Source organism: Natrix helvetica (assembly GCF_964273705.1).
Source record: "Natrix helvetica genome assembly, chromosome: 1".
In the NCBI taxonomy this organism is placed as follows: domain Eukaryota; kingdom Metazoa; phylum Chordata; class Lepidosauria; order Squamata; family Natricidae; genus Natrix; species Natrix helvetica.
Window position 1 is genome coordinate 301592136 of NC_138548.1, and position 27972 is coordinate 301620107.

Consider the following 27972-nt stretch of genomic DNA (forward strand, 5'->3'; position numbering starts at 1 on the left):
ACTGGACATTGATCTTGTAACTCCAAAAGTTAAAGGTGGGGTGAATCTTTATTATCTTAAAATATGTTTTCATAAATATTTCAGAAAGGTAGTAGTAACCTATTGGGCACTGTGGCACTTTTCCATATAAAATTTATCAAACATGGCTGATTTTATTAGAAGTCAAGATGTTTTGATTGTCAACTATTTGCATTGGGTAGATATAGATTACACTGGTGATGTTATTATAATTCACACATTGTCTGGGTTAAATCTTAGGATAGGCGATGTTATTGTAATTTACTCATTGTCTGGGTTAAATCTTAGGATAGGCGATGTTACTATAACTTACTCATTGTCTGGGTTAAATCTTAAGATAGGCGATGTTACTGTAACTTACTCATTGTCTGGGTTAAATCCTAGGATTTTGAAGTAACCACTGCAAAATTCAGATCAATATAATAAGTCCAGATTTTCTATAAACTCTATATTTGACACTCTGATCCTTTTATCCTTGTTGCTGGACATGAGGAAATGTTTTGTCATTGGTAAAAACCAATCAAGGATTCCAATGGTTAATTCTGCTATTATCGATCATTACTTCTTTTTTTCATTTTAAATCATGACTGCAGTTAATTTGCTACCATGCTGGCAAGAAATGATCAGCACTCTGATAAATATCAGAATAATAGAGTTGGAAGGAACCTTAGAAGTCTTCTAGTCCAACCTCCTGCTCAAGCAGGAAACCTTATACCAGTGATGGCTAACCTTTTTCTCCTTGCGTGCCGAAATTGTGTGTGGGTGTGTCCACACCCACATTGCAATGTGCCACTTCCTTGCGCATACACATGCGAACACCCCTGCACAGTCTACTCAAACTGTTAGTGATGGGGGATTTTAATCTGCCGTCGATGGGAGAAGCGTCTGAGGGGGTTCGGGAGTTCATGGCTTCCATGACAGCCATGGACCTGACCCAGTTAATTCAGGGCCCTACTCACGAGGGAGGCCACACGCTGGACCTTGTCTTTGTCTCTGGCCAATGGACGAGTGATCTGGGAATAGGGGATCTAGCTATTATTCCCCTGTCATGGTCGGATCACTCACTTCTCCGGCTTGACTTCCCTGGTGCTACCCCCCACCGCGAGGAGGCGGAACCGGAAGGCATTAGATGGTTCCGCCCCAAGCGCATGATGGAACCAGATAGGTTCCAGACGGAGCTTGGGCCACCTCCTGTGGATCTGACCCGCCCTCGAGTAGAGGACCTGGTAGACGCATGGAACAGTGCGACTGCCGGGGCCCTAGACCGGGTGGCGCCTTTGCGGCCTCTCCTGCGGCGACGAACCACCCTGGCCCCTTGGTTTACTGAGGAACTAAGGGTGATGAAACGCCACAAGAGACGCCTAGAGAGTCGTTGGAGATCCTCCCGTTCCGAATTTGACCGAGCACAGGCACGAGCCTATTTGAGGACGTACCTTGTGGCACTAAGAGCGGCCAAACGTCAATATTGTGCCGCTCTTATTGCGTCCGCAGATAACCGCCCTGCCGCCCTGTTTCGGGTGACTCGCTCCCTCTTGTTTGAGAGACCGCGGGAAGCCCCTTTACAGGGCAGAGCAGAGGAGTTTGGGAAATATCTACAGGACAAAGTCGCTCAAATCCGGATGGGATGGGCCCCTTTCAGTGGTCCAGTAGAGACGCCCGTGGCGAGTCTTGAGGGACCGCTTTGGGAGGAGTTTGACTCGGTTGCCATCGAGGATTTGGACAGGTTGCGTGGATGTCTGCGACCCACCACATGTTTATTGGACCCGTGTCCCTCCTGGCTTGTACTGGCATCCTGGGAGGTTACGCGCGACTGGCTCCTGGGCCTAGTGAACGCCTCGTTGGGTGAGGGATCTCTACCGGCCGCCTTGAAAGAGGCGGTGGTGAGGCCCCTGCTCAAGAAGCCTTCCCTGGACCCAACGGACCTAGCCAATTATCGTCCTGTCTCCAACTTTCCTTTCTTAGCGAAGGTTGTAGAGAATGTGGTGGTACAGCAGTTCCCACGTCACCTGGAGGAAAATGATTATCTAGACCCGCGCCAGTCCGGCTTCCGACCCGGGCACAGCACGGAGACGGCCTTGGTCGCATTGGTTGATGATCTCTGGAGGGCCAGAGATAGGGGTTGTTCCTCTATCCTGGTCCTATTAGATCTCTCGGCGGCGTTCGATACCATCGACCATGGTATCCTGTTGCACCAGCTAGAGGGGTTGGGAGTCAGGGGCACCGTTTTACGGTGGTTTGGCTCCTACCTCTCTGACCGGACGCAACGTGTGTTGGCAGGGGAGCAGAGTTCGACCCGGAGGTCACTCACATGTGGAGTGCCACAGGGATCGGTGCTCTCGCCTCTCCTGTTCAACACATACATGAAACCGCTGGGCGAGATCATCCGTGGCTTTGGGGTGGGATATCATCTGTATGCTGATGATACTCAGCTATACATTTCCACCCCGAACCACCCCAATGAGGCCGTCGAAATGATGTCCCGGTGTTTGGAGGCCGTACGGGTCTGGATGGATGGCAACTGACTAAAACTCAACCCTTCCAAGACGGAGTGGCTGTGGCTTCCGGCCCCCCGGTTCAACCAGGTGCTTCCATCTCTGGCCATTGGGGGCGTGCAACTAGCCCCCATGGAACAGGTGCGCAATTTGGGCGTCCTCCTAGATGCCCGGCTGTCCATGGATGACCATGTAACAGCCGTGGCTAGGGGGGCGTTCCATCAGGTCCGCCTGATGCGCCAATTGCGCCCCTTATTGGACCGGGATGCCCTACGCACAGTCACCCATGCGCTAGTGACGTCTCGCCTGGACTACTGCAATGCTCTCTACATGGGGCTTCCCTTGAGATGCACTCGGAGACTACAGTTGGTCCAGAACGCGGCCGCGCGGGTGATTATGGGGAGGTCTAGATACTCCCCTGTAACACCTCTCCTGCGCGAGCTGCACTGGCTTCCTGTGGTCTACCGAGTGCGTTTCAAGGTTTTGATTATGATCTTTAAAGCGCTTCATGGCAGAGGACCTAGTTACATGCAGGATCGCATCCTGCCCCACACATCCCTACGACCAATTCGCTCACACAGAGAGGGACTTCTCCGGGTGCCGTCCGCCAAACAGTGTCGAGGGCGACATCCAGGAGCAGAGCCTTCTCTGTGATGGGCCCAGCCCTGTGGAATGACCTCCCCCGTGACATCAGGATTATTTCCGATCTCCGCTCCTTCCGTGTACAGTTGAAGACCCACCTCTTTCAATCATCCGGCCTGGCTCAACCGTAATCTTTTCATATTTCTCCTGACTGTCTTTTTTAAATTTTAAATTTTTATTGTATATTGGATTTTTTATTTGTTAATGGTTTTAATTTGTCTTAATGTTTTAATCTATTACCTCCTCCGTGCATGTATGTCTTTGTATATATGTATGTTTATATATGTCTTGGTGTACGCCGCCCCGAGTCCTGCCCGGAAAGGGAGCGGCTAATAAATCCAAATTTATTTATTATTATTATTATTCAGTCTCCTGCACCATGGTGGGGAGGGAATTTTCTCTCTCTCCAGGCTCTGGAGGCTTTCCTTAAGCTTCCAGGAGGGCAAAAAACAGCCTGCCCTGGGCTCTGAAGTCCCTCCAGAGGCCAGAAACAGAGCCATTTCTGGACTTCTGGAATTTCCGAAAGGTCCATTTGTTGTCCTCCCCATGCCCTGGAGGTTTTCTTCAAGCCTCCGGGAGGGCAAAAACAGCCTCTCCTGAGTTCTGGAGGCCCTCCCTGAAGCCTCCTGGCACCAAAATTGGAGCCCGAGGGGGCACTGCCCACCCCCCATGCAAGCGTGTGTGACCCCATGCAAATTCTTCATCTGCAGCCAGACCTGCCTTTCTCAGAACTGGGATTTCATTCAGTATGTAAATACAAATTAATAAACATTACCATGTTGAGTCTAAAAAGAAAAGGTATAAATGTTGGAGAATGTATTCTCTCTCCCCATCTGCCTTCTCTCCCCACTCTCCTTTTATATGCCCCACATATTCATTCCTAGCTGGGCAAGTTAAGCCTACTCTCTTCATCCAAAACAATTATATTATGATTCTTTTATTCTTTTTAAGTGAGACTTGCTACAGCTACTTCTCTACTTAATTACTTGGTATTCTTTTAAAATATTGCCTATGTTTAGAAGAATGAATCCTCTAACAAGGACTCTTAGTGAGTGGAACTCTCCAATATAAATTAAAATAAGGAATGAACAAATGAACAAACACCAGGAGAGCCTGCCTCATTTTGGGGAAATGAGTCAATGATAAGGGGGGGGGGGGGGATAAAATACCGGATAATTGGCAAATTCCAGTTGGGTTATCAGATTTTTTAAAAAAGCCTTTCCCTTCTGTAAATAACAGAATTTCTGAAAGTCACTAATGTGTAGGAGAGGTTGGATTAATAAACATCTAGGATATGGAGAAACTGGGAAATGTTTGGAAATGAGAAGCTCTAATGTTTACATGTTGGGTTGACTCCAGCAATGTCCTTCTGGCACAAGATTAGTCCGGAAATATATTTTGTCAATAGAAGAGAATATCGGTAGTGTAGAGTTGGACTGTGGAGTCCTTGGTGCTCTCTGAGCTTGGCTGTTTGCTTGCAGACATTTCATTACCCTACTAGGTAACATCATCGGTGCTAATGAGTGTAGGGTAATGTAGGTAAATTGTATACAGTAGCTTGGCCTGCCTGTCTTGCTGGAGAGTTCCGAGGTCTGGAGATTTCATGGTTATGGAAACAGGTTGGTGAAGGCAAAAACAGAACAGGTTCAGCTCAGGGGGAGAAAGAGTTTACAGCAAGAACCAATTTGGAAAGTCATTTTATTTTTTTTTGGTTTTTGTTCAGCAGCATTATTGTTTTCTGTTTCGTTTTCATATTTGTGTCATATTAAAAACATTCTGTAAATATTGCAATACTGCTCCTCGATTTTCTTCATGCATAGTTTACAGACCACAAGTTTGATTGTGTGAATGGATGGCTCTCTCCAGTTAAATACAGTGGTTAAAAATATTGGATTTGTAGCAGAAAAAAAACCAGTTCTGGTCCTTTTTCAGGGATAGCAGGTGACTTTGGGGTAATGATTCTTTCTAAGCCCTAGACTGGAAAGTTGAAAAAAAACAAACATCTATCAGACTGGACTAATGTGGTAGATTATATAGTAGATTATGGACCATAACCTCAAATGAAGAGACTTCATCCTGTGCTTTACCATGAAGAAAAAAAATCTGTTCTTATCCTCAAAAGATGATTGACTCAACTCTTAATTCCCCACAAGCAAAATAAGTCCTTCATTCTGCTGCTCGTGGTTTGGGAGATTACAAGAAGAGCCTGAACTACGTTTTCAATGGTTTAGGGCCCTAAAACAAACCATTGTATAATCACTGGATCTAATCAAACCCACGAAATCTTTGCATGAAGAATGAACTCAGTATGTTCTAGTCCTGGAGACAGTGTCTGAATTTGCTGCATACAAAAAAAAAAAAAGCTACAGAGAATTAAGATAAAATAATGTAAATAAAAAGAATAAAAAGAAATAAAGCAGAGTTTAGAAACCACCATCCCATTCCTTTTAAAAATCAAGTAACTACATAAGCTGACAGCGCCATCATGAGGCTCTTAGCAGTAAATTAGCAAGTGATTAAATTCAGCGAGTGTTTTTAATGTAAAGTAGTGACATAAAATTTCCAGGATGATTCAGAACCAGGAAGCAAACTCTGAAATTCTCCCTCTGGATTTGAACAAAGGCTTCTGGTGTTAGATCGGGTGATGAGAATGCAGACACAGGCTTAACGTAACAACAGCTCTTTATTATAACAAGCCAAGTATGTACAATCCAGCAACTGCTTGGTCTGACAGCAGCTGTCAGACTTCTTAGCCAATAGGATTCAATCTCTGTTCCCGCCGGAATAGAGGACTGGAGTGGACACTCTGGTAGCTAGAGTGAATATCTAACATCTGGGTTCTCAAAAGAATGCAGATGCTTATAGGATCTGCAGTAGTATTTGTGCTTTAAAACATAAATCAAACCCATCATTCTGTTCCAGAATACCAGAACTGATTGTCTGGGCCATGTTAAAATGCTTTCCTCCAGTCTGTGAGCCAGTAGAAAAATACACCAGCAAAACTCCTCATTACCAATCCCTATTCTTCTCAGTGACAATGAAACTGACCAGGAGTGCTCCTTTGACCTAAGGCAAGCTAAGCAAGGGAATTGATTAATTCTTAGGGCTTTGTGTTCCTTCCCAAGGGAACAAGGAGACAGCGCCTGCCATTGTAGTGTCTGTCATTGTAGTAAGGTCTAATCCTGATTGCCAGTGATAGGATGAAAATTCAAATTTCACATATAGGGCATATATAAGGCATATCACCTGTTGCCACCACCCACACCTGCCTACTACCAATCTCAACAATCACTTTTCTCCACATGTGGTGGGAATGGCCAAGTGTGGAAAGGTGCCCAGAATCGCAGTCATAGCCATCTGACAATCAGGGCACAGATCAGTGGTCGGTTCTGGATGGTACGGCTGGGTACTGCCGCACCGCTAGTAGCCGGGAACAGCGGCCACTGTACCAGTACAGTGGCTCATTTGGCCCACCTGCCCGCTCACGTTCCATAGCTGTTTATAACGCATCCGGCCAATTGCGCACATGCCCGACTAGGATGCCTCGCCCCGTGTGCAGCGTACCGGTTGCGAGGGATCCGGAACCCACCACTGGCACAGATGTTCCATAACTGTGACCTATTCAGTCATCTTATTCCTGCATGTGGATCTGGCACTCCTCCAAAAGAATGCAAAAAACCTATCCCTAACTAATTGATCACAAGCACAGAGGGTGAATATAGAGTGAGGACTCTATAGTCTTAGAAGTAATCTTTACTTTTTACTCCCAGAAGAAGAGATTGGACAATCCTTTGTCTGAAATGGTGTAGAGTTTCCTGCTTGAGCAGAGGGGTTGGATAGAAGACCTACAAGGTCCCTTCCAACTCTGCTATCCTGCTAAGTAATTTGTAAGGCAGGCAATATGGTACTAACCTCATCAAAGCACTAGATAGGTTTGCCAGGTATTTGCTACTATTGCAAATCAAAACACTAAAAAGCTCTGTTACGCAAAGCTCTTTGACAGCAGAAGCAGCAGAAAGCCTATTCATTGGTGGCAGGGGAAATGTCATTGAAGTGGAAGAACCTGGCTGATTTCCTCATTTAAAGAGACCTGCTATCTACCCAAGAGTACCACGGTTTCTCAAGAGGGCCCTAGACTCATGCTCTTACAAGAGAGGGATAAACCCTTGTATTGTAAAGAATTTGTATAAGGCTGGACAAGCACTTCAGGAAGCACCAATCAGACTTTACCTGGACAGGTATTTCTGCAGAAGCCAGGTGCTCGATCTCTCTCGATCTCTCTCATGTGCTAGTAGATACCAAGTTACATCAAAAGGGCCATGAAGGTGATATCCTTCAAGGGACAAGAGAGGAGGGGAACATGCCTGCATCAGCCTAAATCCTCATCTCATTTTAATGAACCATGCTAAATTTCCTCCGAAAAATCTATGTGAGAAAGAAGGGAAAATTGTTTTAAACCTTGAAGTGGTAAAAATATATTTTTTCTGTGAACATGAGACAAAGGAAATGTTATAAGGACATGTCATTAAGAAAAGATTCTGGGGAAATTCATGTCCTGGACAGGGAGACACAAGGAAAAGGTCTGAGGAAATTGCATGGAGTAATGACTCCACCCATTGTCCATATGGAACAAGTGAGGTTGATAGAAACTGAGATACGGTGCATGGCAACTCTCTAAATCCATTTCATGTGCTAGTATATACCAACAGGGAGGGGAGAGGAGAAGGAAGGAAGGAAGAAAGAAAAGGAGAAAGAGAAAGAGAGATTGAAAGAAAGTTACTGAGTAGACTCAGAAGCAAATCAATTCTTACTCTTAATGTGATTTTGTCTTCATTCAGGCATTGCTTGTTTTCATATATTTATATGAAAATTCCAGTGTATGAGATCATATACCTGTAGATCAAAATATGTTAAAAACTAGTTCATGCAGTGATTCTTTACTATATTGAAATTTGCTCCAGACTACTGTGATTCTTAGATGGTATCAAAGATCAAGAGTTGAGCTGATTTATTTCCAAGCACAGCTCTGTGTTTTTAAATCATACAGTACCTGTTGCTGTGAAGGCCCTTTGGGGAGCTTGAAGGTAGAGGAAACCTCTTGGTGATGGGAAATTTCACATCTTCGCTGCCTCCTCAGTCCAACTCCTCATTTTATGCACTGTAGAGGTTCAATTACTGTAGCACCTTGACAAGGGGTTGTTTCCAAGAATCCACAACTCTTTAAAAATACAACACAGGGACAGGGAACTGACAGCTCTACAGCTGCCCTATTAGAGGCACCAATCTTCGAGAACTCAGTGTACAAATAAGAACATGATCAAAAGGCAGGACATGGATTTAATGCTGTTTTCTGGTCAGGTAAGAGAGCAATGGTTGCCTCATGGTGTCCTTGGTGTTTAGAGAAATAGCAGCACTAGGCAATGGCAGCTCCATATTAGACTACTTTTGAAACAGCCAAGAGATAAAAGAAATTGTAGGAGCGTGCATCGTTGTCCTTGAATTGGCTGATGACTTTGGCTTGGGGAAAATTAATTAAAAGCTAATAATATTTTATCTTTGAATTGGTTCCATTTCTAAACTTTCTCTTATCCTCTATAGGTAATTATTTCAAGAAAGTAAATCCTTTTGTTTAGAGCAGGGGTGTCAAACTCAGGGCCTGCGGGCCAGATGCATCACATGCTGGCCATGTCCACTCCTGGTTTAACAAAGGGCAGAAAGTCCCAATATGTCATATGATGACAACATGACATGGGTTCGACACCCCTGGTTAGAGGCAAGATTGTTAAGCTCCATCTGAACCTTCCCTTAATCAATGTGTGTAACAAGATAGTTTTTAGCAAGGTTTGCACTGGCAAAGACGAAGAATGTCAGGGAGTTTTGTATATACAGGAAGTATAAAATGTGAGTCAGAAACAGCAGCTGTGAGAGGGACCTTGGAATCCTAGTGGGACAATGAGTTAAATAAGAGTCAGCAGTGTGTGGCAACAATCAAAAAAGCTAATACAATCTTTGGTTCTATAAACAGAGGGCTAGAATTAAAATCACATAAAGTATTAGTTCCGCTTTATAAAACCTTAGTAACACCGCACCTGGAATACTGCATTCAGTTTTGATCACCACGTTACCAAAAAGATGTTGAGACTTTTGAAAAAGTGCAGAGAAGAGCAACTAAGATGATCAAAGGCCTGGAGACTAAACCACATGAAGAACGGTTACAGGAATTGGGTATGGCCAATCTAGAGAAAAGAATGATTAGGGGGGGGGAGGACATGATAGCAGTATTCCAGTATTTGAGGTGATGCCACAAAGAAGAGGGGGTCAAATTATTTTCCAAAGCATCAGAAGGCATGGACAAGAAAAAATGGATGGAAATTAATCAAGGAGAGAAGCAACCTGAAATTAATGAGAAACATCTTAACGGTGAGAATAATTAACCAGTGAAACAGCTTGCTTTCAGAAGTTGTGCTTCATCACTGGAGGTTCTTAAAAAGAGACTTGTGTGAAATCTCTTTCACACAAGAGATGTGTGCTTGAGCAGGGGGTTTGACTCAGTGGTGGGTTCCTACCGGATGAACAACCGGTTTGCTTCACGGACATTGTGTGCGCTTGTGCAGTTTAGCAAAAATTGAACTTCCGCATTGCAAACAAGGAAAGGAGCAAGGAAAACAGCTGAGGGGTGGCAATTCAATCTGCCACCACTGATCAGCTGGGCTTTGGAAGCAGAAATAAAGGTCAGTATAACCCAGGGGTGGGCAGGTAGGTGGGCCCGCTTTCATGGAAACAGAGAAGGGGTTCACTCTCAGAGCAAACGGTTTGGCCGAACCGGTAGGAACCCACCACTGGTTTGACTAGAAGACCTCCAAGTTCCCTTCCAGCTCTATTCTAGTCTGAAGAATTCAGTCTATGAAGCAGCAATTCAGGACCATGTTAAGGTAAAACTTTCTTCTTTTGGGAAGAGGATTTTTTTTTCCTGAAGAAATGATAGTTAAAGTTAAAAGAAAGCTCTTGGGCTGTTGTTTTGTCCCAGCAAGATTTTAACCAGACTCAGCTTTGTTGCTCTCCCATAGAAAGACATTACCATATCCACAGAAATCAAAGGACTTCGTACCAAATTGTGTGCGGAAATAATATAAGTAACATATTTATATTCCCTGACTATACTGCAAGTAATTATATTGCAAGTGAAAAATAAGATAACCCAAAGTCAAAATCATCCAGCTTTATTTTCTTTTATACAATAATTACAATTAGAATTGGGGCATTGACTTTAAAAAAGAAGAAGGGGGGGGGGCATTTTGTTAACAAAATTGGTCATTACAATAGCATCCTGCACGCCATAACTTGAATTAACTATTGGATAGGTAAGGTGAAAAAATCCCACCGTATATATGTAAAAAAAGGGACACCTTTCAATTCAAGTTCTTTTGCTGATTCATGCCTGAAGAATTAAGTTAGAAGCCCCATAATAAGACTGATGCATGGGAAAAACAAGACAAACAGTGAAGGATGCTGGGAATATTCATGGCTGTCAGCCAAAGACACTTTTTGGCGGTTCTGATTTTGGTTTGTCGAAGACGGTTTCTCCTCCGGTGCGTTCTCTGCCGAAGACAGACGGCGCAGCAGAGCCAGCTTGTTCTGGAAAAAGAAGAGTACTGATTAATGCTTCCGCAAGAATGGTTTGCAGTGACATTTATGACAAACGGAAGGATAACATAATAAGCACAATAATGCCAAAGTCTATATCATGTATGTTTCAAAGTAGGAAACATTTCCTACTGTTTCTGATGCATCAGACTTTGAGGAGAATGTTCTGGGCTGCACTCTAATCAGCAGATGGGACTAAAACCACCAGTGGGCAAACAAAGCAAACGCCCAATTTGGTTTAATTAAAATGAGTTAATTTATGGTAGTTGTTAAACCTTGCATTTATGTAATGCATTTATTCAAAGTTGAAGTCAGTGAAAAATTTCAGAGGCTTCCTTGGGCTTCATCACTGGAGCTCTGTTTATAAAGATCCTGAGGTATAAGAAACAGAGAAGTATTGCAATTAAAAGCTTCATGTTTTTAAAATAAAATAAAAAAGATGACAGCTCAGTACGATGACAGCAGTGTCTCTTCAGGGGAATGTGTTTATGTGTCCCCTTTTCATGACAGGATAAACTATTCCTGAGTTATTTTAAGAATCTGTGTCTCTGGATGAGGGAAACTTTGGAAGATTTCTTTTAGTCAGAAGATTTACCACTTTCTCCAAAAACATTCCACAGTGCATAGTGGAAACTGAACTTGCCGCTTTCATATTATATACTTTCCACCCAAGTTTTCATTTTTAAATAATCAATACACTAATAATTTTTAGCGTTTTTTTTCATCTTTTTCACAACCTGTATACTAATCCAGGGGACCAATGAGCTTGTTTAGGATTTGTGCTGTAAGACTGAATATTTAATTATTGCTTTTAAGGAGACTTTGTATATGTTTCAGCTTTCAAATTCATAATAAATATTTATATTAAAGATACTCAATTTTTTTCCTTGTATTCACAACTTGCTTTTTAAATAGTTTTCCTTGTTTTTTTTTCTTGATTTCCTATCTGTAAACTTCATAAACGCCTAAGAAAAACCGGCACAGTATTTTGATATGAAACGTGACCATTCTCTATCTTGGGAAGTTGTTTCTCTCAGAAAATAATTCTGTGATTAAAGGATTAAGTTACAGGGTATCACTGATTATAAGGAGTATGAATAGGACAGAAGTGTTCTGACTACCTCTGATTTTTTCCCCATGGGCATTACAGGAAAAAGCTGGAAGTAACAGGGGACCTTTTCTGCAAATGACCTTGCCTTTGGGCTCTTTCTCCCATATCCCAATTTTGGGTTTTTCTTAATATACTGTAAATGTTTTGCATTTAGTCAGAGATGATTTGTTAAATAAAGACAGATTTCCTATTGACTAGGTCAGGGATGGCAACCTTAAACACTCAAAGACCCACAAAGGTCCTAACGAGAAGCCCCCATTCAATTCTGGAGATGACTGGAAATCCGGTTCCCCCACCATAGAGTCTCCTTCTAGCACAGCATCCTTTTTCTTCTGCCGATTGGAAATTCAGTTCCCCCACCATAGAGTCTCCTCCTAGCGCAGCATCCTTTTTTCTCTGCCAACCGGAAGTCCGGTTCTCCTACCACAGAGTCTCCTGCTAGTGCGGGGTCCTTTTTCGTCTACCTGTCCTAACTTAAAGCCCTATCAGTTGTGGAGCTGACTGGCAACAGGGAGCCGCAGAAGAGGGCTTTACTTAATCTTATGATGCTGGTAAATCTCTTGACTATGTTTTTTTCTTATTTTTCTGCTCTTTCCTTTTAAAGCATGCAATATTTTACTACTGGTTCTCTGAGTGTGGCTTGGTGGGTGGGTGTGGCTTGATGGATTTGGCTTGCTGGGCGTGGCTTGGTGGGCATGGCAGGGGAAGGATACTGCAAAATCCCTATTTCCTTCCGATCAGCTGGGACTCGGGAGGCAGAGAATAGATGGGGGGGGGGCAGTCAGAGGTGGTATTTACCAGTACTCCAAACTACTCAAAATTTCTGCTACAGGTTCTCCAGAACTGGTCAGAACCTGCTGAATACCGCCTCTGATATAGTTGGGAAAGAGCTGGCTCCCTCTACCTCCTCTTGCCATCCATCTGAGCCCAGACAGCCTGGGGTTGTACTGTCAAGTCTGATAGGAGAAATGGGGACAGATGAATCATTAGTGTGTGAAGGGAGAGGTTGAATCAAGATTCTCTGGCTGCCAAAATCAGAATGGCCCTGGCAAACAATGACCAAGTTCCCTGCCCACAGAGTCTAAAATGGCAGTGGGATCTGAGCCACTGACCATATGATGGACTGCATCATCAACGAGACACTGTACCATTGTTCCTATGGTAAGAATTCATTCATTCATTCATTCATTAATGTTGTACAGTCACCCATCTCAAACCAGTGACTTTGGGTTGGCAAATAATCTTTAAAAATGATCTGAACAATTAAAATATAATATAAAAAGAAATTGAATACAAATAACAGTCAAGAGATATTATAATTTGTTGGCGTCAAAGTAGCTAAGAAACAGGGCTCCTCACACACTTGGGACCCTAGCAAAGGTGGTATTCAGCCAATTTTCACAGGTTCTGGAGAACTAGTAGCGGAAATTTTGAGAGTGGGGAGGGAATGGGGATTTTGCAGTATCCTTTCCCTAATACTAATCAAGGAGAGAAGCAACTTAGAACTGAGGAGAAACTTCCTGACAGTTAGAACAATTAATCAGTGGAACAGCTTGCCTCCAGAAGTTGTGAATGCCCCAACACTGGAAGTCTTTAAGAAGATGTTGGATAGCCATTTGTCTGGAACGGTATAGGGTTTCCTGCCTAGGCAGGGGGTTGGACTAGAAGACCTCCAAGGTCCCTTCCAACTCTACTATTGTATTGTATTGTATTGTATACGCCCAGAGAACCTGTAGTAAAAATTGTTGAATCCCACCACTGGATCCTAGGCCTTCCAAACAACCAATTGGGGATAGGCACTCCTAATTTGAGGAGGGAGGATGCTCCAGAGGGCAGGCATTGTGGCACAGAATGCATGTCTCCTTGATATTTGTTGGCTGACAGAACCCAGAACACGCCTATTCTACCAGACTGGATTAGACTGGAAAAAGATAGTATTTTGAATAACTTGGTCCTGCTCATGAAGGGCTTTAATGGTGTCAGTCAACGCGCAACTTGAATTGTATCCAGAAATACACTTGCAACTCATACGGCCCCCAAAGCAGTGGTGTTACATATGTTGAATAGCCAACATTGTTTATAATGCAGTGCATTCTGTACCAGCTGAGGCTTCCAAATGCTCTTCAAGGGCAACCCCATGTAAACCGTATTGTAGTAACCAAACAATCAGTCATGAGGGCATGAATGACAGTGAGCAGAATTTGGAAGACTTGTGTGGGAAAAGAGAGGAAACACCATTTTAATTATTAGAACCATTTTATAAGCAGACGTATGCTGTCTCTGCAGGGTGCTGGGAATTAGACTAAGGTGATGCCACGAAGCTATATTCTTTAAAATATTTAATGGGCCATCTTCAGGCATCAGTTACCAGGATATGAATAGAAGGTCTTTTGCTTTGTGTTTGTGTGTGTAGGAATATAAAAATGGATCATATGGTTCACATACTTCAGTTCAAAAAACAAACTTAGAATTGGAAGGAAAATAGTAGAGATAAACAGCTGCTATCACAGGCAATGATATATATGGGAAAGATTTGTATGGTGGCTTCCTTACTCTTTTTGGTAAGGAAGTTATGTGGTTATTGGCAATTCACAGCTTGACAGAAGTGAAGAGAGAGTGAAATGGAGGTGTCCTTTCCAACCCCAGGGGAATTGTAGTGGTTGTTGGAACCAAAGACAGATATAAGCCCCTAGAAGCTTTTGTCCTCAGGCTAAATTTGTGAAGCAGTCTATTCCTTATTTTATTTTCTACTCCATATCCCATGCTATGGTAGGCCAAATGATTTGTTTAACATCATCAATCAAAAAGGTTGAAGGTTCTCCATTATACATTATTTGAAGGCAAGACTTCAGTTTTTAATTTTCATTAATGGGACTTATGCTACTTCAGTGAACTTAATTCAGGGACAATATAACACAAATAGCATTTAAAAGCAGAACTGGGACCCTGGAGTAAGCTTTTATCTTCTTGTGTCACAAGAAGGCATAAACCAGAAGCAGCTGTCATTGTAGCAATAAATCCAGCATGGAAATCATGTGGAAGCATCACACGCGCACTTACCACACTCCCTCATGACTTGATAGGTTTTGGATTTGATTTCTTGATTACCAGACAGTTTTCCTCTAGCTCCTTTGAGATCTTCTTCTTTTACTGGAGGGCGTTTCTTTTTCACTGGAGCTGGCTGAAAAGACAAGCGAAAGACCCTTTTGTAGCAGAAAATGTGATAAGATGCCACAGTCACAAAGATATAATGGTGACATCAGTCTGTTTTAGCAGGGTGGTGAGAATCATAGACACATAGGGCTGGAAGGGAACGTGGAGGTCTTCTAGTTCAGGGGTCTCCATGTGCACTTCATAAAGTCCACAAGTCTTACAGTTAACTGAGGAATTCTGGGAGTTGAAGTCCACAAGTCTTAAAGTTGCCATAGTTGGAGAGCCGTGTTCTAGTCCAACCCCCTGCTCAAGTTAGAATCCTTATTCTATTCCTGTCAAATGGTTGTCCAGTCTCTTCTAGAAAGCTTCCATGATGGAGCATCCACAACTCCAGAAAACAAGCTGTTCCATTGATTAATTGTACTCACTGTCAGGAAATTTCTCAATTTCAGGTTGGATCTCTCTTTAAAGAGCTTCCACCCACTGCGTCTTGTCCTGCCCCTCTGTTGTTTTGGAGAATTAATCAACACCCTCTTCTCTTTGACACCCCCTGAAGTACTGAAGTCTCAATGTTTCTCCTTCTCTTTGACAGGCTAGACATACCTAGTTCTCTTCACCATTCATCATGCAATTTAGCCTCCAAAATGGAATGGAAATAGAATGGAAATCTATTTGTTGTGAATATAGTCTGAATTCCTGTCCCCGTTAGAATTCCTGTTAGAGAACCACATTTAACTCCAATTCTATGATTTTGAGTATGCAGAACTCAACACATTGAGCAGGAAACAGGAAAGCTAGCATTAAACTATTGGCCACGATATGTTAGCCAAAATCTCTACAGTCCTCTGCAGTTATTGAGGGAGAAGATAGTCAGGTCCACAACCTCTCATGAGGGGTGGGAAAAATGAACATGGACAGACATTTTCCATGAGTAGCCAGGGCTCTTGAATGTTTTAACCTTCTTTTGGTTTTCTGCCAAGGTAGTAAAAGTTATATATTCTTTTTAGGCAGTGTTTGAAGATGTTGGTGATGGTAGACTACCACTTTGCTGGGACTTAACTTCAGACTTTCTTTTATGAGTGTTTTACGTTGTTTTAGTAGGATTTTATTACTTTTTATTATATTTCAATGCCTGTAACTAAGCTATTCAAAGTGACTAGATGGAAACGAAAGATTACAAAAAAGTAACTGGAGGCATTGGAGACTCAAGAGTCAAGAAGAAGGATAACTGATTTGTATCTGCTTAGGAAAAGAAAACACCTCTTCTTTTGGTTGAAGCTTAAGTATATTTATGCACATATAGCAAAGGAACGAATCTAAATCAAAAAAGCCTCATGGATTTAATTGTGATGAACCATCAAGAGAGTTAGTGAAGGAAATGACTGGTGTGAAAGTCTGAATGTGTGGCAAGGCCTAGAGTGGATTTTGAAAAGGAAAACAGAAAAAGAAGCGAGATTTGTAAGCACAGTTACTGCAGAAAGATATTATATGGCTCCTGTATGAAAAAGTAATCAAAGATTAATTTTCCAGTAAAATAAATGAAAAGTGGGCATAGAAACAGAATGCATTCTCTGGCACTATCAAAGTTAAATCAAACAAGCTCATCTAGCTTACTAGGGGAGAACAAGATGGCATTTTGTAAATCATAGGGGGCAGGCCTGAATCATATTAGCATCTAATGGCAATTGATTGTAAACTTTCAAAGGCTTTGGATTCAGGCAAGACAGTTTCATGACAGTTTCAAGGTTTTCAGTGTAGCCTTCAAGTAAAATTCTTCAAGGAAATCAGCTTGAACGTGGCACGTCTGGGCATGCGCAAAACTTGATGATGTCAGGGTGGGTGGGCGGAGCCTTGCATTGCCGCCACTACCAATTCACCAGAACCTGTGCAAACCGGCAGCATACTGCCTCTGGTTCCCAACCTTTTTTGGCGATGCCCCACATAAGCATCTCTAAAATCCTGATGACATATAATTCTTACTTTACTCAAAAAGTGGACTCTACTCACACGGAGGAAGCCTAAAAGACCATTAACTTTGTTAGATTGGGTAATGGATAAGCACACACAGGCTTAATGGTAACAGCAGCTCTTTATTAAGTACAACAAGTGAGAACAATCCAGCGCAGGTTGAGTCTTACAGCAGCCCTTTTATAGGGAGCTGTACCCTTCGACCAATAGGATTAAACCTCTGTTTAGGACCTTGGTGGAAACCACTGTAGTTAGAACAAGTATCTAACACCCTCCCCTCTTGGATGGAACAATCCTTCTTGTTATGTAGTCATGCAACAATCCTTCTTGTTATGTAGTCATGCAGGCTTTGGGGTAGCTCTGCCTGACCTGCGCAGTTCAATAGGAGGGGTTTCCTTGGACAGGTCGGACAGACCTGTTTGCTCCGCAGCTCTGCTTGATGGAAGCTCCTGGAACCTTTCACAGGCCGCGGCTGGAGCTTCTAGAGCTGGTTCGCTCGGAGATTGCTGCGGGCCTGCAACATAACCAGATAAGTTTCCTGGTACCCTCAGGCTTGAGCTGGCCATGGAAAGAGTGTTTGCTCCATTTGGGTAGGGCTTTGGCTAACTCGTGCAGGAGTTACCTCTGGTTGTCTAAGAGTGGAGTTGGAGAGGCGGCCAAGGAGTTGCTCAATATGCCTTCTCCAATTCCTACCATCCTCAAGCTCTAGGAGGTAAGAGTGAGGGCCGGTGATGCCTATCACTGTGGCAGGAATCCACAGAGTTCCCCCAGCGTAGTTGTGGGCGTATACTGAATCCCCTACGCTAAATGTCCGAATCTTGCTTGTGGAGTCTGGGGACGATGAAGCAGAATAATTGGGGTGTAGCCAGTCTAAGTGGGACCTTAGCCAGCGACCCATGAGAAGCTCGGAGGGGCTTCTCCCTGTAGTGGCACTGGGTGTGATGTGCTGAATTAGCAAATAGTGGTCAAACCATGTTTGCCAATCTCCTGGGCCCATCCTAGAGAGGGCCTCTTTTGCAGATCTAACCATTCTCTCCACCTGACCATTGGAGGCCGGATGGAATGGCGCGACCAGGGCATGCCTGATTCCCTGAGCTGCTAGGAAGGTCTCAAATTGCATGGCCGTGAATTGGGGCCCGTTGTCAGAGACCAAGATGTCGGGCAGGCCGTGTGTGGAGAAAAGTTTCTGTAGCAGCTTGATGACCACTTCTGCTGTAGTAGAGGTCATCAGGGCTACCTCTAACCATTTCGAGTAGGCATCTATAACTGCGAGAAATGTCTGGCCGTGAACTGGGCCAGCGAAGTCAATGTGCACCCTAGACTATGGTGCTTGAGGTTTCTCCCACTCCTTAGCGGGCGCCTCTGGGGGAGCTGGTCTGGACTCCTGGCACAGTGTGCAGGTAGCCACCTATTCTTTGATCTCCCTGTCCATGTTAGGCCACCACACATAACTCCTAGCCAAAGACTTCATCCTGACAATTCCAGGATGCCCTACGTGCAAAGCCTCTAATATTGCAATGTGCAGTTTGGGTGGAACAACGACCCGGTTCCCCCACAGTAAACCGCCATTTACAACCAATAACTCATTGCGTTTGGCAAAATACATTTTGAAATCAGCCCCAACAGGCCCCTTGGGCCACCACGTCCACACCCAGTTCAAAATTTGTTTGATGGTGGAGTCCTTTGCAGAGTGACAGGCAACGTCACTGGACGAGACAGGCCCAGTCTCAAGGCAGTCAATGAGGAGGACTGGCGTCTTGGGGGTAGGGTCAGCGAGAAGTTCAGGCAGCGGGCAGCGGCTTAGAGCGTCAGCTTGCCCCAAAGTGGAGCCTGGTCAGTGGATGAGACAGTAGGAGTAGGCAGCTAGGAAGATGGTCCATCTGGTCATGCAAGGTGATAATGACACTGGGGTAGGTCGGTCCCCAGCCAGTAAGCCCAACAATGGCTTGTGGTCCCTAACCAGTTCGAAGCCACGGCCAGATACTCATGAAACCTCTTTACTCCGGCCACTGCAGCCAAAGCGTCACGGTCCAGCTGGCTGTAGTTTCACTCTGCAGCAGACAAGGTCCTGGAGTAAAATGCAATAGGGGCTTCGGTTCCGTTGGGCATGCAGTGGCTGAGGACGGTGCCGACGCCGAACGGGGAAGCATTGCAGGTCAGCACCAATGGCAGGGTCTGGCTGTATTGTACCAGAAAGGAGTCTGCCGACAGGAGTCATTTTACCGCAGCAAATGTGGCAGCCTCGGCTCTGCCCAGGACCACTTCGCATTCTTAGCCAGGAGACAGTGTAAGGGCTCAGCAATGGTGGCTTTCTGTTTAAGAAAGACGCTGTAGAAATTAAGGAGCCTGAGGAACGCCTGCAGCTCAGTTTGATTGGGAGGTGCGAGGGCATCCTGAGTTGCTTTAATTGTTTGTGTGGTCGGGTGAATCCCAGAGCCATGGATTAGGTACCCTAAGAATTCAACCCTTGGCACGTTAATTTGGCATTCCTCTTTTTTGAGACAGAGGCCTTTGTCTCTAATTCAAACCAAAACTGTTCGCACACGTTTGAAAAGTTGCGCCTCATTTGCAGCCGATACCAAGATGTCGTTGAAATAGGGGATGACTCTTGGAATCCCCTGCAAAAGCCATTCCATGACACTTTGGAACAGTCCAGGGGTGATACTAACGCCGAATTGCAGGCGGTGACATTTGAATGCATCCCTGTGCGTCACAATGGTTCGGGCCTCCACCGTAGCGCCATCTACAGGCAATTGTTGGTATGCCTGTGGCATGTCCAATTTTGCGAAAAGTTTTTCGGGGCCTAATGAATGAAGGAGGTGTTGTACAATGGGTACAGGGTAGGCGCTTTGTTGTAGCACTTTATTTATTGTGCACTTGTAGTCTGCGCAGATGCAGACAGACCTGTCAGATTTGACAGGTGTCACTATAGAGGTCTCCCAGCGTGCGTGATTGACCGGCTCTAGGATTCCCTGGCCTACGAGCTTGTCAATTTCCCTGTCAATTTTGGGGCAGAGAGCAAAAGGTACTCTCCTGGGTTTTAGCCTTATTGGGGCTATGTTGGGGTCCAGACTAAAGGAAATTGGAGTCCCCACATACTTACCCAGACCAGTGCTGAAGACGTCCTCGAACTCCTTAAAGATGGCTTCACCGCCATCGTCTTTCAAGACATTGATACCAGTTGCTTCTAGGCCCAGGGCTTGGAACCAATCTGGCCCTAGGAGGCTCTGCAGGTTGCTGCTGACCACTGTCACTGGGAGTTTCCCACTGAACTGTTTGAACTTCACCTGGAAGGTGCCTTGGCCAACGATGGGGACCTGGTTTCCCTGGTAATCTCATAGGCGGATGCCAGGGGTGCGAAGCTTCTTCTTCTTTAGGCTAAGGATAGCCTGCTTTAGGGTAGGCCACGGCATGATGGTCAGTGATGACCCGGTGTCGATTCCTATCTCACATGGAGAGTCCTCGATGAGGACTGTGGCCTTCAGCTTTTTTGGCCGTCTGGTGCGGACTGGGCCGATTGACATATGGTAAGTGACTCTATTGTCGCCTTCTGAGTGCCGTGGTGGTTTCTGCTGGGCCCCTTGGTTGGGCCTCTGTTGGCAGTTGGTGTGCTCCTAGGCTGCCAGGTGGTGGCAGGGAATTCGCTCTGGCACACCTTGGCGATGTGCCCCTTTTGCTCGCAGCTTGCGTCGCGGAAATGGCAAGCTGATCTGGCCTGGTCTCCTCCGCAGCTAACGCAAGGCAGGAGACGCGGTTTGAATTTGCGCGCTGGCTGGGCGCGGCTACTGTGCATGTGGCAACTGTCATCTTCCTCGCCCTTTGAGCTCTTGGGTTGTACAGCCTCGTGATGTACGCATGTACTCTTTTGCGTTGTGGAGCACTTTGGCGCTGCAGAGTCTCAGTAGATTTGATGGCTGATTTGGACGCCCTGGCTTTGTCCAAGGTGATCTGCAGAGTGAGGTTAGATTTAGCAAGTAACCTCTTCTGTAGGTTAATGTCCCACACGCCGCAAATTATGCAGTCCAGAATCAGCTCGTCCAGGTCTCGGAATTCGCAGTACACTTCGGCCTTGCGAAGGGCCGCAACATACTCATTAATCAACTAACCCTCTTTCTGGTTCCTGATGTTAAACTCATGCCAGTGAACGTGCTTGGATGGCATAGTGGGTCCTTAGCATCTGCTGAAGCACGGACCAGGCGACTGATTGCAGCAGTGTCAGCTCAGAGAGATCTTTCACTATCTTGAACACTTCCCGGCCACAGTATCTGAGGAACCTGTTCTTCTTGCGGCCTTCAGAAAGGCCCATGAAGTCATTTGCCCCGAGGAAGCAGTCAAATTGTAGCATGTACGAGTCCCAGTGCTCGGTGACTGGGTCATACGGAATCGGTGAGGCGTGCATGGCCATTTTGTGTTCTGAGAGCGTTTTGAGTTTGCCGCTCATAAATGGCTGCTCGATGCCGTGTTGAGCACCGGGCTGGATGTACTTGCTGGATTTCCACGCTCTCTTTGGTTCGTCTAGTTGCTGTCCAACCCCACCTTCGTCACCAGTGTTAGATTGGGTAATGAATAGGCACACACAGGCTTAACGGTAACAACAGCTCTTTATTAAGTACAACAAGTGAGAACAATCCAGCGAAGGTTGAATCTGACAGCAGCCCTTTTATAGGGAGCTGTCAGACCCTTCGACCAATAGGATTAAACCTCTGTTCCTGCCGGAACAGAGGACCTTGGTGGAAATCACTGTAGTTAGAACAAGTATCTAACAAACCTGGTTTAAACGAGGTTCAAATTGCCTCCATTAAAAATCAAATTGCCCCCCTGTGGGGCCTGGGCCCAGGTTGGGAACTACTGCTCTATAATCATCTGGTTATAACCTCTATAACCAGAGGATGTAACCATCTTCTGCTACCAATCTGCTATTTTAATACAATAATCTTCTGCTACCATTTCTGAATAATGAAACAGAATTTCTCACAATGGTCTTTGATTCAAATGAAAAGGCATATACTCACAGAAATGGCAACATTATGGGTAATCCTCAGCTTAAAACCATTCATGTAATGACAAAAGTTACAATGGCACTGAAAAATGTGACTTATTTTCACGCTTAATGGTTTTCATTCTTATGACCATGGTCATGTGACCAGAATCTGGGCACATGGCAACTGGCAAGTATTTATGAATGCTGCACTGTTCCAGGATCATGTGATCACCATTTGTAGCCTTTCCTGATGATTCTTGACAAGTAAAGTCAATGGGGAAAGTTAGATTCATTTAATAACCATTTGGTTCACTTAACTGCAGCTATTTGCTTAACAATTATGGCAAAAGATCATAAAATGGGGCAAAGCTCACATAACAGCTGTCTTATTTAGCAATGGAAATGTTGGGCTCCATTCTGGTCGTAAATCAAGGATTACCTGTATTTAGGAACATTAAATATCAGCACAGAAAACAGTTTATTGCTTGACATCTGAACTAAATATAGACATCCTGAAGAGTTAGTAGTGTCACTTAAGCCGCGGTGGCGCAGTGGTTAAGAGTGCAGTACTGCAGGCTACTTCTGCTGACTGCCAGCTGCCTGCAATCTGGCTGCTCAAATCTCACTAGGCTCAAGGTTTACTCAGACTTCTATCCTTCCAAAGTGGGTAAAATGAGGACCCAGATTGTTGGGGGCAATATACTGACTCTGTAAACTGCTTAGAGAGGGCTGTAAAAGCACTATGAAGCGGTATATAAGTTTAAGTGCTATTGCTATTAACTGTAACAGATAATCAAAGTGTCTTATTTGTCAATATATATCCTAGGACAATTTGGAGAATGCATTGCAGCTTTATGCCGGGCAGTGTGCAAACCAGAGTTTTGATCTTCAGAAGGTCATTTAAAATTGTATGAAGGAAAGATTAGAGATTTATGATACATTTGTTGACTTAGACAAAGGATATGAAAAAACAAATTGGCTAAAATACGTTTATGTAAGTATATAGTTGAATGTGGTAAGAGAGAAATACAACGGAGATAAAGCATGTGCCGGTATATAATGGTTAGTGAATAGTTCAACACTGACCCAGGAATAAGAAAAGAATATTTGACATTCTGATAATTGTTTAAGGTGTTTAAGGATAAATATACAAGAAATGCTTGTGAGGACATCAGAAGTTATTTGAAGGTATGGATATTATGCATTCTTGTATGCATATAATGCCATATTCTGAAATGAGAACCTGAATATGTTAGAAAATATTAGATATTAGCAAATTTTAGATGCAATGTGGAATATGGATATGAACATCTAATTTTTCAAAGACTAAGGTAATTGTATTACATGGAAAAATGTTTGCAAGTTATACATATATGGAGAAAATTTAGAGCAAGTGTATGAATTTTTGTATTGAAATGTGTCTACTAAAAATGCACAGATTTTAAGATGTCCAAATGTTGTTAGAATGATAGTGGAAAATACAGTATGTGCTCTGTTTCTGCAGGAAACTAAAATGCTGTTACTCACTTTGCTGCGTGTATATTTGTGTATTTCAGGAGAAATATAAATATTGAAATGTGATAGTTAAGAAAGGTGTGATATAACAAGAACATAATAAGAGTCAAGAATGAATAGTGAATGTAGGCTAAATAGAAAAGTGAACAGAGTGTGGAAAAAGTACATTAAAGTCATTTTGTCTTATGGAAAGAATGAATGAGAATTTATTTGCAAAACAAGTACAGGAAGGAGAATAGATCAAGAAGAAGACCAAATAGGTTGTAGTTGGATAGAGATTGATGGTGAGATTCTGCAAAAAAGGCAAGAAATTTAAAGACCAAAAGGCATTTTATTAAGCAGTGTATTGTTGCAGTAGGAAGTAAATATGGTTGGTAGATAAAAAAAGCTCTTTAGAGGTATAAAAAATAGAATTGGAATATTGGAATAATTTTAGTTATTATTCCTTTCCCCCCGTATTTGTAGGATACTATTTCTTATATCTTGTGCACTTTGTTTCACGCTGCTTAACCTAAAATGGAATAGTGCAATGGGTAGCTAGATATTGATTTTTTTAAAAAAAAAATCACCTGCCTTCATGTAGTCGTACACATCATGGTTGATTAAATTTAGTTAAGTTACTATCATTCTCATATAAAAAAATCAGTCAGATAAATTGCTGCAGATTGATATTCAGCAGAATGAAGACCATCTGTTTCAGTTGACAGAGTTGCCAAGGAAATCTAAAATATTGAACAGAGACAGTATAACCCGTCTGCCTCTTTGCATTTTAAATAATGTAAGCCGTGATAGTTATCCTCAATTTGCAGACTGCTGGTTTTACTATCTCACTTTAACATGGTGCTTTCTTTTAGGATCAACATTTGGCTCATGCATGTTTTATAGGAAGTAATAAAAATGAAGATAATTAGCATGTTCCTTGGTATATGTAGAGAAATTTTGGGACATACATCCAGTATAAAAAAAATAATCAAGAAGCGATTGGACAACCATTTATCTGAAATGTATAGGGTTTCCTGCTGAAGCAGGGGGTTGGACTAGAAGACCTCAAAGGTCCCTTCCAATCTGCTATTCTGGTAAGTTACAATTTCTGCTAAAATGAGAGAAACATGTAGTGGAAAAAAAATAGAGCTGTCTTGGGAGTATAGCACAGAACAATGAACCAGACATGAGCATAAGAGAGCTTCTCACTCCATTGTTTTACTTGCTTTATTTTAGCTACATATATGTGAAAAAATGAAGAGAGAAAAAAAATCCTGTGCCCCATGGACATTATATGTTACACTAGATGTTACATATAATAATCATGTCAACTAATAGGTACCCGGAATGGCCAATAGGTAACTGGAATGAGAATTTTCCAATCTCATGGCCTCTAAAAATGTTGGACTTCAACTCTTGTAATGTTAAGAACTACATGCATTGGATGTTATGGGGCCCTCAAGACTTCAGGTTGGGACGAGTGATGTCCTGGAATTGGGGACGATGTGTTTTGCTCACTGGCCAACATTTAGTATAATAGAAAAGCAAATTTGTTCTACAGTACTGTGCCCCTGCAGAAGTCCTTCAAATTTCACTTTGGCAATAAAGCGAACAGATAATAACAGAAATTTCAGTCCTTGTATAACAACAACTGAGAATAAATATAGAATGGTACAGACATACATCTCCTGTTCATAATATACAGTATTTAATGAACAATGCAAAATTTTGGTAGAACTTTAGGACAGCAACAAGCTGATAGCAATATGTTTTTTTTCTGGCTTTTTGAAGCATGCATCAAAATAACAGAACAAATCATTTTCCATAATAAAAATCCCAAGGGAGAAACAACATCCAAGATCAGCAGTGAGACTATTCCCAGAGTTATAGAAATAACAGGCAATCATTGGCAAGATTTTGGCAAAATCATCTCCTCTCCTTGCATACCCAATAACAAAACATTCCACAACTTATCTGAGACAGACAGATGAAGAATATATGCTCTCCAAAGCTCTTTTCAGCTTTGATTTAGGATTTTGTTGTTGTCACTAGTTGTGTCCAACTCTTCGCAACTCTGTGGCCACAGCACAACAGGTTCCCTCTTTCTCTACTGTCTCTCGGAGATTGCCCAAATTCATGTTCATTACGTTGATAACACTATCTAACCATCTCATTCTCTGCAGTCCTCTTCAGCTTTTGTCTTTAATCTTGCCCAACACCAGGGTCTTTTCCAATGAGTCCTTTCTTCTCATTTGGAGGCCAAAGTATTTGAGCTCAGGCTTCAGTACTTGTCCTTCTAAGGAACAGTCAGGGTTGATTTGACTAATTTGATCTCCTTGCAGTCCAGGGGACTTTCAAGTCTTCTCAAGCACCACAATTCAAAAATATTAATCAAAAGATTTAGAACTACACTTCTTTATATAGCCTCTCCTAGGAGTTTCTAAATAGTTGCTACGCACTCCTGTGTACATAATCCTGCTCCCAGATTTCCTTCTATCTTTCTGTTTCCGTTAAGAATTCCCTGCTTTTATACAAGAATGTTCCCTAAGTACATAGAGGATATCTCTACATTTTCATCCTTTTCCAACACAATGAAAAAAAAAACACTTCAGATTTGCAGATATCTAGTCAAATAATTAATCTCAATACTGTAAGAGGTTTGCTGCCAAAATAAACTTAATTCTGTTAGAAATTAATAGAACCTTTTGCTCTTGAACCAACCTTAAGAATTTTGATCTCGCATTCAGCAAACAAGACCCTCAAGCAATTGTTGCCTATTGTAAACAAGACATGTTGCCTATGGTAAACAAAGCAGAATTCTGCACACAATTGCAAATGAAAGCATTTTATTGAGTAATAGGACAAAGTGTTTAAAACACTGATCTATAGCTTTAAATGTATTCTATGAGAAAGAGAAAAAGAGAAAGCTAAGCCGTACTTTGGTTATTGCTCTAATTTAAAATCATTATAAGCTAATTTTTCACAAAGACACATTTATTACTGCACTGAAGACGCCAGTAACACTCTGCTAGCAAAAAATCAGTGAGGTAGAAAATAAATAATGAGTTTTTTTCACTTCTTACCAATGACTAAATCCATCAGAGTTGCAGTTTCCCTTAGCAATACTATGATATTTTTTGTAAATTAAGCAGTAGGGAAAAAAAACAATCATACCTGGGACATTGTTGTTACACTTGTAAAAATACTGAGCTTGTAGGTCCTTGGATTAATATCCGAATTCTGCAGTAACCTACTTCCTTTAGCTTATATAGACTCTTCTATGAAGTCATTCTACACGGTCATCTTCCCAGACTAGCTTCTGGAGTGTTTAAGGTTGACAACATGTTACTGTCGAAAGGGTTATTCTTAGCAATGACTGAAGTTTATAGCATTTAATAAACTGTATGAGTGGAGTGAGAGGAACATTACAAGTGACAAGAAAAGACAGCTGGGCTAGCAGAACTTTACAGAAGCCTTGTTCTTTCTTTAGGAACAAGTATGTCTTCAAAGGAAGCCCTGTAGTCATCTATTTATAGCTATAAAGGGCAGTGCTTTTATGTTGCAGATGCTCTGTGAATCTACAAGAATAAAATACCTACAAAATTTGCTGATCATCAACTGAAGCAGGAATCTGCCATGATATTAATCCTGGGATGAACACTTTCTACAGGTGAGTCAGTGAGGAAGTACTAAGTTACCAGAAACATACCATGTTTTGACTTATTGAGATGACAACTGATTTTATTTAGGTTGGATTCCTATAATATTTCAACTTCTGAAAGTAGCCCAAAAACTATAGCTAGTTCAGAAATAACTTCCATGGTGCAAACAAGAGCTAAATGTCAACTGATATTTGCATTGATTTGTAAGCAGCTTTAATCTAATGTGCTTATATCCCTTTAAGTCCCTAAACGGCATAGGAACTGGTAATGCAAGATGAACATTTGAAGTTCACAGAGCTACCAGCGATTTTGCAAACAGCTGGCATGAACTGCTTTACTTTTTCAAGCAGAGTATTCAACCACCAGATTTTTGCCCAATATAAAATGCAGCACAATGAAGCCGCTGTAGATATAATCTTCCCATTTTTTTTCTTCCTATTTTGGTTAGATTTAAACTAAGTATAACTTTTTCTTTCATTATTTTAAAGTGGCTGAAGCATTTGTTAATCTGGGTGGCATCAATTTAAATTGTCAGTTGCTGAACAGTACAGGGAGTCCTTGACTTACGACCACAATTGAGCCCAAAATTTCTGTTGCTAACCGAGACAAAGGTTTGTTCCATTTTATGACTTTCCTTGCCACATTTGTTAAATGAATGACTGAAGTTGTTAAGTTAGTAACACAGTTGTTAAGTAAATCTGATTTTCCCCTTGAGTTTGCTTGGCAGGAAGTCGCAAAAGGTGATCATATGACCCTGGGACACTACAACTGTCATAAATGAGTCATTTGCCAAGTATCTGAATT

At 42.7% G+C, this 27972-nt stretch overlaps 1 protein-coding gene and 1 long non-coding RNA gene across 2 annotated transcripts; one reads left to right on the forward strand and one right to left on the reverse strand.

Annotated features, from left to right (window-relative positions):
* On the forward strand, window positions 1-27952 carry LOC309383194. The gene is made up of 3 exons (XR_014173792.1): window positions 1-35; window positions 27072-27176; window positions 27884-27952. It is a non-coding gene; the product is annotated as an uncharacterized lncRNA (long non-coding RNA).
* On the reverse strand, window positions 10357-26841 carry MUSTN1 (musculoskeletal, embryonic nuclear protein 1). The gene is made up of 3 exons (XM_081935426.1): window positions 26681-26841; window positions 14968-15088; window positions 10357-10787 (listed from the first exon to the last, which is right to left on the reverse strand). Exons 1-3 carry the CDS (start codon window positions 26687-26689, stop codon window positions 10681-10683), a joined length of 237 nt encoding a protein of 78 aa, XP_081791552.1. The 5' UTR covers window positions 26690-26841; the 3' UTR covers window positions 10357-10680.
* Window positions 27953-27972: the final 20 nt, after the last annotated feature.

Coding starts and splice junctions, on each gene's coding strand:
- MUSTN1 (XM_081935426.1), bottom strand. Junction 10,788..14,967: donor TCAAGTCATGAGGGAGTGTG/GTAAGTGCGCGT, acceptor TTCTTTTTCCAG/AACAAGCTGGCTCTGCTGCG.